Source organism: Myotis daubentonii, chromosome 2 (genome assembly GCF_963259705.1).
Source record: "Myotis daubentonii chromosome 2, mMyoDau2.1, whole genome shotgun sequence".
In the NCBI taxonomy this organism is placed as follows: domain Eukaryota; kingdom Metazoa; phylum Chordata; class Mammalia; order Chiroptera; family Vespertilionidae; genus Myotis; species Myotis daubentonii.
In genome coordinates, this window is record NC_081841.1 from 123,881,832 (window position 1) to 123,896,017 (window position 14,186).

Here is a 14,186-nt window from a genome sequence, read left to right on the forward strand (position 1 = left end):
TAAACTTCCCTCTCAGGACTGCTTTTATTGTGTCCCATAGGTTTTGGATTGTTGTGTTTTCATTGTCATTAGTTTCCAGGATGTTTTGAATTTCTTCTTTGATCTCATTGGTAACCCAGTCAATATTTAATAGCATGCTATTCAGCTTCCAGGTGTTTGAGTATTTTGGGTTGTTTTTATTGTAGTTTATTTCTAGTATTATGCCATCGTGGTCTGCGAAGATGCTTTTTATGATTTCAATCTTCTTGAATTTGGGGATACTTTCCTTGTGACCCAATATGTGGTCTATTTTTGAAGATGTCCCATGAGCACCTGAGAAGAACGTATATTTCCTGGCTTAGGGGTGAAGTGTTCTGAAGATGTCTATTAAGTCCATCTGACCTAGTGAGTCATTTAGGATTGCTGTATCTTTGCTGATTGTTTGTCTAGAGGACTTATCCAGTGCTGTCAGTGGTGTATTAAAGTCCCCTACTATGATTGTATTGTTGTCGATCTCTCCTTTGATATCTTCCAGGAGTTTCTTTATGAATTTGGGTGCTCCTGCATTGGGTGCATATATGTTTACCAGGGTTATATCTTCTTGTTGTATTGATCCCTTTAGTATTATGAAGTGGCCATCCTTATCTCTTGTTATGGCCTTCACTTTGAGGTCTATTTTGTCCGATATAAGTATTGCTACCCCAGCTTTCTTTTCCTTTCCATTTGCCTGTAAGATATTTTTCCATCCTTTCACTTTCAGTCTGTGTGAGTCCCTTCTAATGAGGTGGGTTTCTTGTAGACAGCAGATGTATGGGTCCTGTTTTTTTATCCATAAGGCCACTTGATGTCTTTTGGTTGGAACATTTAGTCCATTTACGTTTAAAGTTATTATTGAAAGGTACTTGTTTGTAGCCATTTCTTTTTTTGTGTGTGTGGCTGTTTTCTTTCTGAGCTTTTTATTTCTTCTTTTTATACCAGTCCCTTTAGCATTCCTTGCATTGCTGGCTTGGTGGTGATAAACTCCCTTAGCCTTTTTTTGTCTGTGAAGCTTCTTATTTCCCCTTCAAGTTTGAATGATAGCCTTGCTGGATAGAGTATTCTTGGATTCAGTCCTTTGCTTTGCATCACTTTGTAAATTTCCGTCCATTCTTTTCTGGCCTGATGTGTTTCTGTTGAGAAATCATTTGATAATCTAATGGGAGATCCCTTGTATGTGACTTTCCGTCTCTCTCTTGCAGCCTGTAAGATTTTCTCTTTGTCCTGAACATTTGCCATGGTAATTATGATGTGTCTTTGTGTGGGTCATTTTGGGTTCACCTTGTATGGGACTCTCTGTGCTTGTGTGACTTTTTTCTTCCCTACCTCAGGGAAGTTTTCTGATATTATTTCTTCGAATAGGTTTTCTAATCCTTGTTCATCTTTCTGTTGTTCTGGTACCCCTATTATTTGTATGTTGTTTCGTTTCATGTTGTCCCAAAGCTCCCTTAGGCTCTCCTCCTGTCTTTAAATTTTTTTCTCCAATTGAAGTACATTTTGGGTGTGTTTTGCTTCCTTGTCTTCTAATTCACTAATTCGGTCCTCCGCTTCTCCTAGCCTATTGTTGATACTTTCAATGGTGTTTTTTTTTTGCAGCTATATCACTCTTCATTTCTTCTTGGGTCTTACTTAAGTTGTTGATTTTTTCATCTGTTTCTTCTTTCTTCTTACAGAGGTTGTCGATTTTTCCCTCCATCCAGTTTATGCACTCTAGGACCCTTATTCTGAATTATTTTTCTGTCATGTTGCATGCCTCTGTATTACTTAGCTGCTTTTCTGGAGAGTCCTCCTTCTCTTTCCTTTGGGGGTTTCTTTGTCTACCCATGTTTGATCTCACTGACATATCTAGACGTTGAGTCGTTCAGTGGCTGCTCCCTGGGTGGCAGTGACTCCTTGGTCTGTGGTTGCTCTTCGGGCGGTTGCGGTAGCAGCTGCTCTTCAGTTTGCAGCAGCTCCTCTGGTGGGTGCTGTTCACAGCTCTGGTGGCTCTTCTGGCTGGTGGGGGGTGGTATCACGTACAGCTGCTGTTCCTTAGCAGAGGGTGTGGTGTTCAGTATGCTGCTATTGCTCGGATCTGCTGCATTGATTTAAGGGCACAAAATACAACACAACAAGGCACCACGTACCAGGCACTAAACACAAATATATTCACAATATTAATAACCCCAAATGGAGGTGACCACCCGAATAAAGAGAATTAGGGGATAAGGAAGAAGGAAGAGATAAAGGTAAAAGAGAAAAAAGAAAAGAAAAGTAGGGATCAAAAAATGGAGTGCAAAAATGAAATTGGGAAAAAGAAGGGGGAAAAATAAAAGCGAGAAAAGAAAAGAAAAAAAAGAGCGAAAAGAGAGAATGAAGTGGAAGAGGGGAAGAGGCTTTTTATATGAGGAGAATACTCCTATAGAACCGCCGCTAATCCCAGCAAATTCCAGCAACAGCTCCCTGTAGATGGATGCAAACTAGAAACAACCAATAATATAACGATGAAAATAGAATGGAGAACACTAATCCCAAAATAAAATAAAGAGAAAATAAAATGGCACTTTAAAAGATGGTAAAATGGTAGCAGTAATAATGCTGGTTAAAAATAAGAAGGTAGTAATTAAAAGGGTAAAATCAGGTGATGGAAAAAGAAGAAAAAAAAAGAAGAAAAAAGAAGAAAATAAAAGAAAAAAAATTGGTTTCTTAGTTAAAAGGTGAAAAAAGAAAAAAAAATTGCAGTAGTGAAGGTCCTTCGGTTCTTCTATTCTTCAGTCTGGCTCACCTTTAGTCCTGCCAGGTATTCAGGAGAGTGTTGAGTTTCCCTGTGATACACTGTTCCTCTGTGTTGTAAACCACAGTCCTTATTTCAAAGCAGGCCTTATTTGTTTCTCAGACTGCCTTATTTTGTGTTTAGCAAAGAGTCAGTTTGTGGCTCAGCCTCTGGGTGGCAGTGTTCTGGGGTTGGCCTCTGAGGCTATATGGCATTGAAAATCCTTCTATAGGCCAGACCCTGTTAACTCCCAGGGACTGATCAGATTATTTTAATCCTTGATCTTGTTCAGGGTGGAATCTGGGTGTGGCTGTGCTCCTTGCCTGGGGGCTGGGGGGAGGAGTCTCACTCTCTGGTGAGAATGGCTGCCCCAGTCCTGGGCTAAGGGGTGTCTCAGCACTCAACACTCAATTCGCTGCCACCTCTCCTGGCCCCCCTTCTCTCCTCAGTCTCTCCCCAGATTCCACTCCTCCGCACCCTCTCCCTCTCTTCAGCACCGGTGAGTGTCTGTATCCGAAATGTCCCATGAACAGGATTCGGTGAGAACAAACAAACAAATGCCGGCCGTGGAAACGGGGAAGGCTTAGGTTCTGTAAGCTCCTCTCTTACTGGCACTGCATGGTCAGGTCAGCTCTTCAGGCTGCCCCCTTTAGGCTCAGTCCTCCGTGGTCACAGAACCCAGTTCTCAAATCCCCTGGCAGCGCCAGGAATCCCGCAGATCTCCTTTCCCCCGTCAGGGGCTGTGCCTGTCCCTGGGGACGCGGCTGTCTGCCATGCGGTCTCCCTCCGACCCTTTGGGCTCAGAGGTCTGGCAAACTTTCCTGCCCAAATCCCTGGTTTTTGTTTTTTTACCTTTCCAGGGGAGTTCTGCCCTTCCCGGCTGCAAACCGTCTCACCAGCTGAGCAATTTCACCAATTGGGGGTGGGTTTTACTAGTTTCAGCTGCTCACTCCATTTGCTCCGGGACACAACCTGGGACGCGTCTGCCTATATGAGTATAGACATTTGAATGATGTTAATTCTTCTAATTAAAAAATGGGCAAAGGACCTAAATAGACACTTCTCCAAAGTGGCCATACAAATGGCCAAGAGACATATGAAAAAATGCTCAGCATAACTAAACATAAAAGAGATGCAAATTAAAACTGCAATGAAGTATCACTTCACACCTGTTAAAATGGCCACCATCAATAAATCAACAAACAACAAGTGCTGGTGAGGATGAGGAGAAAAGGAAATCCTTGTGTTGGGGTCCAGCCCCAGCAGGTCCAGGGGTTCCCAAAGGTGTGGACAGAGTCGGCAAAGAATGAAGGACATAGAGGCAGCGTTCAGTTGATCAGCATAGCTAGGTTCTCTTGCCAGGTTCTCCTGCCAGGTTCTCTAGCTAGGTTCTGTCTTTATTCTCTTGTTACATCTGTATTTTTACCAGTTGATTTTAATCCTATCCATTCTATTCCAAAGGTTAGGGCATTTGTTAATCTAGTTCTTTTGAGTTTAATCCTGTCTAGGTTAATCTCTGTGTTCCATTATAAGGGCTATTCCAAGGTCACTGCTCTACTGATAAGCTACAAGGAAGTGACTGAAGGAGATTATCCTACCCAGTAAAGATTATGTCCTCCCAGCCTCGCTGCTTGCCTTCCCTGGGACTTCCCTGTGTCGGTGGATCTCCAGGGGTATAGGCTTTGGTGCTTTCCCTGGTGGACAGACCCCTGGGGATGTGGGCCCAACAAGTCCCAAATTTATTGCCAACAGTTTTAGTCCAAGTTCTTCATAAGTAGTACATGGTACTTCTGTAACACTAGGGGGATTTACTGATTTATTCTCTTCCTAAGTCCTGTTAATCCCTAACCTGGGGAAACAACCTTTCTTGGGGAGGTGGTCCTGTTTAAAACACATAGCGCTAAGAGGGGGAGCAAACATATGCCATATACGCCAGGTCCCTTGAAACATAAGCTGTGCAGATGTTTCTTCCCTGCAGCGACTGTGTCAAGCAGCAAGGATGGACCGGCTTCCAGCATCCTTGTGCACTGTTGTTGGTGGGAATGCAAATTGGTGCAGCCACTGTCAAAAGCAGTATGGAGTTTCCTCAAAAAAATTAAAAATGGAACAGCCAAAGTAAAATAAATCAGGAAATATTAATGCCATATGATTTCACTTTTATGTGAAATCTAAAGAGCAAAATAGCCCAAGATGGTTTGGCTCAGTGGATAGAGTGCCACCTTGCAGACTGAAGGGTCCCAGGTTCAATTCCAGACAAGGGCACATGCCTGGATTGATCCCCAGTGGGGTGTGCAGAAGGCAGCCAATCAATGATTCTCTCTTATCATTAATATTTCTATCTCTCTCTCCCTCTTCCTTCCTCTCTGAAATCAATAAAAATATATTTAAAAAATAAATAAATAAAGAGCAAAATAAATAAAGAGACAAAATAGAAACAGACTCATAGATACTGAAATAAATCAGACTGATGGTTGCTGGAAGGGGATGGTGTTGGGGGACTGAATGAGAAAGGTGAAGGGATTAAGAATTACAAATTGGTAGTCACAAAACAGTCACAGGGATGTAAAGTACCCATAGGGAACATCCTATATAATAAAGAGGTAATATGCAAATCCATCACTCCAACACACAAGATGGCCGCTCCCATGTTGTCAAAGATGGCCACCCCATGTGGACACAAAATGAACGCCACAAGATGGCCGGCAGGGGTGGGGAGTTGCGGGAGATCAGACCAGCAGGGGAGGGCAGTTGGGGAGGACCAGGCCTGCAAGGGTGGGGAGTTGCAGGTGATCAGACCTGCAGGGGAGGGCAGTTAGGGGTGACCAGGCCTGCAGGGGAAGGCAGTTAGGGGCAATCAGGTTGGCAGGGGAGCAGTTAGGTGTCGATCAAGCTGGCAGGGGAGTGGTTAGGGGTGATCAGGCTGGCAGTCAGAAGCGGTTAGGGGCAATCAGGCAGGCAGGCAGGCAGGCGAGCGGTTGGGAGCCAGCAGTCCTGGATTGTGAGAGGGATGTCCGGGCAGTCAGACATCCCTCGAGGGTCCCAGATTGGTGAGGGTGCAGGCTGGGCTGAGGGACACCTCTTCCCCCCTCTCCACCCCCGGTGCAGAAATTCCATGCACCGGACCTCTAGCAGTCAATGATATTGTAATAACTATGTATCATGCCAGGTGGGTACTTAAAATATCAGGGGGTAAGGGGTCACTTTGTAAAGTTTACGATTGTCTAACCACTATGCTGTACACCAGAAACTAAAACAAAATAATATTGGTTGTCAAGTGTAATTGAAAAAAAAGAATTTTATTTTATATAAATGTATTCTATTAAAGAACAAACAACAGACTTAGAAACAAAGAACAAACTGATGGTTGCCAGACAGGGTGGTAGAGTGATAGGTATAGAAGGTGAAAGCGAATATAGTCAACTAGAGGCCCGGTGCACAAAAATTTGTGCACTCGGGGGGGGGGTGTCCCTCAGCCCGACCTGTGCCCTCTCACAGTCTGGGACCCCTCAGGGGATGACCACCTGCTGGCTTAGGCCTGCTCCCTGAGGGATTGGGCATGAGCTGGCAGTCAGACATCCCTCTGGCAGCTCGGCAGCCCTCGGGGGATGTCCAATTTCCAGTGGGGAGCAGACCTAAGCTGCAGTCAGACATCCTTAGTGCTGCTGAGGAGGCAGAAGAGGCTCCCACCACCATTGCTGTGTGGTGAGCACATCTTAAGATTGAAATGGCAACTGTTGTACACCTAAAATTAATAGAATCTTGCACACCAGCTATACTTTAATAAATATGTGCATATCTTTGTGAAGTTAATGAATTCTGTTTTCTTCATTTTAAAAGGAATACAACTGAAAACTCATCTGCTTTAGCAACCAAATTATCTTAATTGTGCTTTTACGATATGTATTTTGTGTATATGTGTATATATTTGTTTATTTGCATTGCTTTCTGTAAGTGCTCAAAACTTTTTCTCTTTATATAAGTCATTGAAAAATGTTTATATATTCACATATTTGATGAAAAAGGTAGATATAACTAGCAAACTAAAACATAACAAAAAGAAAACATTAAATTATTAAGTTAAATTATTAAAATATCTGATTCCTCTTCAATGTGTTTATAGAGATGTATACTTCAGAGCATTTTAATCACAGACTCTGGTAAAAATGAGTCTTTTAAAAAAATTCTTGACACTATTATAGATGTCCCTCACTTTCTCCCCTTTACCCACCTCCATTCAACTCCACCGCCCCCTCTCTCTGGCCATCACCACACTGTTGTCTGTGTTCATGGGCTATGCATATATGTTCTTTGACTAATGAGTCTTAAGTTGTGCTAAACTGAAATATTTCATCTTCAAGGCTAGAAATGATGGCAAAGAAGAAGAAATCTGCTCTTCTAGAAGCACCATTTTATGATCTGGTTAAAAATGAGTAATTGTCCCTATTGAGTCAATTTTGTTGACAACAGATATTTTAAACAGATTCACCTTTACTAGGGTATTCCAGTTCACAAATGGTTTGCCTGAAATGGACCAGACCTTTACAGGTTGCTTACATGTCTTCTTCCTTCCCTTCCTCTTCCCCTCCTTTCTATCAATTCAGGCAGGAAATAAGTATGCAATTTTCAAAGGTCAAAATAGTAAAAATGGGCAACCAGCTAGATCAATGATTTTCAAACTTTTTCATCTCATGGCTCACATAAACTAATTATTAAACTTCTGCAGCCCACCAACAAATATTTTTTGCTAATCTGACAAAAAAAAGGTATAATTTTGATTCATTCACAAAGGATGACTATTGTTGTATTGGCTGTTGTTATTATTTTATTTGACAATCAGAGGGAAAAGAGGTCAGTGTCCTGACTAATTAGTGAGGTATTGCATGTTTTAAAAATTATTGTGGCACACTGGTTGAAATTTGCTGAGCTTGACCAAGCTTATCTAGAAATACCAGTGTTTGCCCATGACCTAAACCCAACATAATTAGACCAATAAATTCCATAATTATCTCTAAGTGTTTTCTCATGCTCAAGCTAAACTTTTAACATGTGTAACAGATAAAATTTCACATATTGAGATGTATACAAGAAAACGAAACTTTGTTTACTATTGCAAATAGTGATAGACAAAAAACTTGCCAATTGAAGACAGCAACCATCTGATTTAAAAACTCTGTCAAATAAATATTCAGTCAATTCACATGCAAATTCCTTAACATGGTACTTCTCTCTTCTTCATCACTTCCCTTTTTCTCTCTGACCCACCTGCACTCTAATCTTACTCTCCCGGAGGATGCAGATCCTTTTCTATTCGGTTATTCCTCTCATAGATCTTTAAACATGTCAATCAAACAGCCTTTTAAACTTTGGAGTTGGGTTGGAGCAATTGAAAAATCTTTCAAGTAATCACATTGTGCCATAAGGTGGAAATTCAGTGTTTTCCAGGCAGAGAAAAATAAGAGATTTTTTTCTGGTACATATATTCCTAGAATTTCTGTATTATGTTTGACTTAATCACAGAGAGATTCTGATAAATTTTATGAGTATACTGTAAAGCCAGCTGAGGTCATTCTCCATCCTGTGTATTAACTCCATCATTTCATGTATTTTTCCAAAAGAAATCTTTGTATCTGCGCTGTAACTTTCCTAAATTTTTAAAAAAGCAACCGAAATCTGAATGCCTAACTTACATTCTAGTTTTTGAATATGTAGCAGATGCACATGTTGCCCTTAAATTTGTCTATTTTTCCAGAAAAGTTTGTGTTTTAACTAAAAAAATAATTTTACAAAGTTATTCACAAATAGCATTTTCTTCTGGTGTGCAGTGGCAGACTGCTTAACCATGTCGTCTGAAGCCACTGCATAGGGTTAGGGCTCTCTACTGTTTTATCTGTTTTTAGAGGATACTATTTCAATAGACTCTCACTGATAGGAAGTGAATTTCTTTACTACACATTATCTCTGGATTTTTAAATAATGTACATTTTATTAGCATTCAAGAATGATGTGAGGATACTATATATCTTATTGATCATATTTTCTGTGCTACACTGTTCATTGAGGCATTCTTGGGGTGGCTTTTTTAAATACTATTTTTCCTTGGTTTCTCTCTCTCATTTCAGATTAGAATCTCCCACACGAAGTCTAAGCATGGATGCCCCAAAGGGTGTTCATATTCAAGCTCATGCTGGGAAAATCAAGGCCCTTTCTCAAATGGACATCATTTTTCATAGTAATGATGGAATGGTGAGTTCAATTGATCAAGCTCCTACTGCATGTCTTGACAATACTCATGTCCGTAAGGTATCAGTATCTTAAATTTATGGTAGTTTATAAAGAAATGTTACAAAAAGCATAGAGTAGAAAATGTGAAACAAAGGCAAATGTTAATTTAGCATTGAAAGAAGGTCTAAGAAAGTTTAAAATAATTCCATATTGAATCCAGACAGCTTTCTTTGACTGGTATTTGTGCCATCAAGTCTCTTGTCATTTTCAGCTTTGAAAAAATACTACAGACTTTCAGAGTTTACAGAGAATATCAACTTTCCATTTTCTAGTGATTCAATTTCTCTCAATATGGTCACTGGAAGGTACCTGTAAGTGACAACCATTATCTGTTACCGCTTATAGCACTGGGCTTTCTTATGCCAAATTATGTTTAAATGAAAATATGATCTTTAAAAGTAAATTACAATAAGGATAAAATCTGGAACTTCAAGTCCAGAAATAAAACATTACTGATAGAGGCCACAGTTATAGCAAGGCAATGGAGCACCTGCCACTCAACCTGGATTGTTCTAGTGCTAGGTCAATTCACGGATTACCTATTTGAATTCAGGAAAGATAACAGGGTTCACTGGGCCCTATGTTCTCATTTGTCAAATAGGGGAAATAATATTTGCTTAACTATGTCATAGGGTTATTAGACACCAATATGGTAATATAGGTGGCAACATTTTGAAATTATGTAATTTAATATTAAGAGGAAGGTGTAGTTGAGGCAACAAATGGAGGCCAGGAGAGGCAGCTCATTAATGTAGACAGGATCCGGCTGACAGCCAGTGAAGGAATTTAAAAGTCCTCTGGCAAAGCTCCTGCAAGTTTTAACTTTAAAAAGTTATGATACCATTAAGAGATAAATGCAAAAATGGAAATCAAGACATTTGGAATCTTATTACTAATTCATAATGTCACTACATTCTTAAAATGCATTAACTGTAAAAAATTTATATGGACTGTAATTTTTAAATAACATGACTTTTCCCCGCATGAATTATGTGTCAATTTTAGCAGTCTGACTCATAAAGTTCCCCTCCCTTATTACTGGGGGCCAGTTCAGAGTGAAGCAATGTGTGGCCTCCTACAAAATATTGTCCCACAAAAGCATAAGAAGATGAGCAATGAAGCGGTACATGAACTACCAGTGACTAGAGTTTGCTGGAAAAAAATAATTAGAAAAAAATTGACCAATTATCCATAAAAAAAGGAGAGAGGAAAAGCAGACAAGCTAAAAATAATCAAACACATATGGGAAAAAGCAAGTACCCACAGAACCCAAAGCACTGGGCAATAACCTATTAAATAGGTTCTGCTTTTTTCAAAAATATCCATTTTATTCCTTTTATTCTAGGAGTCCCAGACCATAAGGGTAAAGCTTTTCCTGTAATGCCACTAATACTGTTTCACCCGCTGCTTCACATGGCAGCGGTCAGTGTCCTGGGCGGAAGGACGCCTGAAAACATCAATTTATTAAAAGATTGGAGTTTCAGGGATGAGAGCCACATAAAATAAAGGATCTAACTTTGTTGGCAAAAAAGATCATTATGCCTACCCATAACATGCTTTAATTCCTTCTAAGAAGGAATAGGTACGGTTTGCAGCTCAGTGCGACAATACTTATTGCCTTCAGTTATCAAAAAACATTTCCAAATCTCCACCGATAACCATTTGTTTGCATTTCAGTTTAACTGTAATAGGAACATAAAATTCAGTAGCTTTTATTTTATTTTAGTTGGCTTTTATCACTATCTACTGCTTTTCTGCATCTAATAGAAGGCAGGAGTTTCAAATATGTTTAAAGTTAGGGAAATGGTTGCTAGCTAATAGGATAAATGTAATTGCCTTTCACAGAAAATAAAATCAGGGGAAACGCCAACATTCACAGGTAAAAATTATTTAGATTAATCTATTTCTGTGGCTTGTAATTTATCCTAATAGTGACGAGATGATTTAACATAACGTCAAAGTGGATCACAAGATAAATGTGAATCAGCAAAAGAATTCTATTTTTACTTTTGTCAGGTAATTCTGAAAGGCATTTTTGTGAGTGTAGCATTATAAATTTTCCTAGTTCAACTGGCACAATGGGTAAAAATAAAAATGACTTCAAATTGAAGGAATTATTAACACTTTGCCTGAATGTAAAAGAGAAATAGGCTATAAAAGATTCAGATAATTATAACAAGTAAAAGCAGGTGCTTATTTCATTTTCTATGCTGAGAAAAACTAATTTGTTTAGAACATTTTGAGAATATGCATTTTATCTTATCATGTTCATTCCTCCTTTACCAATTAATCTCTCATTTTCTCCCAAACAGCTTGTGCTTGATTCTGAAACTGTATGTTTACCCAAGTTGGTTCAGGGGACTTGGGGTCCTGTTGGCAGCTCACAAAGACTCTATGAAATTTGTATGTGTCCAGATGGGAAGCTTTACCTGTCTGTGGCTGGCACAAGTACCACATGCCACGAAAACAGTCACATCTGTTCCTAAACTACCCATATCTTCCATGGATAATCTGCCTTGTTTCAGTGAACTTTAGAGACTTCAAGCCTTCACTCTTAGAGCAACTTGACACCCTGGAAAACTGAGGTGGTGGATGGAAGTAGGACAAAAGAAAACTGTGTCAATGAAAGGGTTCAGATGAATGGTGTGTGGGTGGTAGATGCAAAAGCCAAAGAAATAACAAAAGAAAGTTTATTCTACTAGATTGATTTCATCAGAACCTTGTGAATTTTCTTTTCCTTTCTTGTACATGTCAATCTACAATGAAATAGTGAATTGCTGTGTGGAATTAATTTATGATGTTCAATTGTGGCTAACTCCCCCTAAAAGTAGCATTAGTCAATACTAAGATGACCCAAAGTTCTATGATGTGTTTTCATTATATCACTCAAACCTGTGAGTTCTCTATTCATTTTAATGCAAAGTATGTCAAGTTTCACAAGAAAATGTTCATATTTTAAATGGACTTTAAGGTTGATCTGATTTTCAATATGTAGTCAAAGGAATAAATATACAAAATTAATCATGCTTTCTTTATAGTCAATGAGCAATAAAAATCAACCTACATTTCCCCCCCCCCCCAAACTTCACAGTTTGAGCATCTTACTTTCTTTAATCCTCACAACTCTTTGAGGTAGGTATTATTTTCCCCAAGTTACTGGTGATAAAAAATGGTTCAGGTATAAGAAGTCACAAGGTCATACAATATCTACTGGAAATTAAACTGTGACCCTACTTTTGAACAGCTGTTTTCACGTGGAAGAACTTTTATATGTTGTTTCATTCCATCCAAAATACCAATCTACATAAATGTGTAGATGGGATAATACTCTTTTGACAAATGAAAGAACTAAAGTCCAGATGTGTTTTGTCATCCACCAAGATTAAACAGCTAGTAGGTGGTAGGACTCATAACTGTCCATCCTGTGTATTTACCTATACACAATAGATAAAAGACTAGATATAACTTCATAAAATCAGACTCTTGGTTTGTAAAATAATATTTAGTATCAATTGGTTGTAAACCCTGATTAATACATGACTAATTAAAATCTTTTCTATTTTTTATTTTTACCAGCACTACAAATTTTATTCTTGACATCTAAAAAAAAGTACAGCAAACTTGTACAGATAGAAGTACAACCCACCCCCAATCAGACCTGGGAACAACTTTATTTTATTAAACACAATTTGAACATTTTACCAACATCATTCCTGGGCTCTCACCATGCCCTGCTCCCCCTCCAGCTTGGTGTTTCAACTAATTGGACTGCGCAGGTGTTCACTAGTTTTCTCATGGAGGCTATGAACAATTCAGCCCTTCTGCCCAGGAAACTTTCATCCCTCTCTAACCTGGCAGGACCTGCTCAAGTGCAGGAGCCTGTTCCAACCGTTCTAGACTGCGTGCTACTCAGGAGCAGCTACTCTACATACCGCTGAGTTTCCATTTTCCTTTTAATACAAAAAGCATAACAGGGGAAAAGAAAGAAAAAGCATAAGATGATTAGTTCAGGCTCCAAATTTCTTGCCTTGAATTTCAAATTCTAAAATGCTCCCCAAAATGAAAATTTCCCAAATATGTCAGTAGCAAAACCTGACCTAAATTTAGATGAGGATATTTATCTGATCTATGTATTCAATTCAATGTGAATAGTCATTGATTTCACTGCAAAAACATCAACTCTGATGAGAATGCTTCATTAAAAACTTCCTAAAACCCAATCCAAGGATTTGAATCCAAGGGTTTGAATCCAAGGGTTTTATACAAAGGATTGTGAACCTGTAACTTTAAATTTTTTTAATTGAATTTTAAAGAGGAGAGGAAGAGAAATACAGATGTGAGAGCAAAACATCTTTCAGCTGCCTCCTATATACTCCCTACCAGGGATTGAGCCCACAAGTCAGGCATGTTTGCTAACTAGGAATCAAACTGGCAACCTTTTGGTGCACGGGACACCCAACCAACTGAGCCACACATGTTAGAGCTGAACCTGTAATTTTTTTAAAAAGAAAGCCTACATGGACATGGGCAATAGATTAGTGAAGACATTGAGGGGTGGGTAGGGGCTGGGAGCGGGGGTGAAGAGGGGGTGTAGAATGGCAGATATCTGTAATACTATCAACGATAAAAAATATTTCTTTTAAAATAAAGTCTAAAAAAAGAATCCCTCAAAAACTCCAACTGGATCAACTCTCATAAAGGCCAGACAAGGTTTCCTATGTAAGTTTTAATACCCCCAAACAATAAAATACAGTCTAAGTGCTGAAACTGAGTTCCAAAGTAGCAAGTACTTCTTTAAAAATGCCCAGAAAGCTGAAGATCCAGAATTTGTGTAGTCCTAGAAGACAGAACTCTCAGCACTGCTCTGACTAACTTTGAAGACTTGAATCTCAGATATAAAGATGAACATTTCCTACCTGCTAGGTAGGGCTCAAGTGTGAATTAGCCTCAAACATGAAGCCCTCTCCTGAGACAAGGAAAATATCAATTCAGCCACTACCTACAGAAGAATCATATTTAAAGTATTTCCAAATCCATAAATATATAGGTGGGGCAAAAGTAGGTTTATAGTTGTTTTTATGGAAAATAATACAATAAATAATAATACAGAATAAACTTTCACATATTCACAACTGTA

General features: G+C 39.1%; 1 protein-coding gene across 2 annotated transcripts in view; it reads left to right on the forward strand.

The window, feature by feature from the left end:
* The window catches only part of SGCG (sarcoglycan gamma), a 168,139-nt gene extending 155,673 nt beyond the window's left edge, over window positions 1-12,466 (forward strand). The window contains exons 6-7 of one of the 2 annotated variants that reach the window (XM_059684450.1): window positions 8,887-9,010; window positions 11,362-12,466. In XM_059684450.1, coding sequence (XP_059540433.1) covers window positions 8,887-9,010; window positions 11,362-11,535 — 298 coding nt within the window. In that variant the 3' untranslated portion in view covers window positions 11,536-12,466. The remainder of the gene's footprint in view (window positions 1-8,886; window positions 9,011-11,361) is intronic. The other variant, XM_059684449.1, reaches the window with a different exon arrangement.
* The last annotated feature ends 1,720 nt before the right edge of the window (window positions 12,467-14,186 follow it).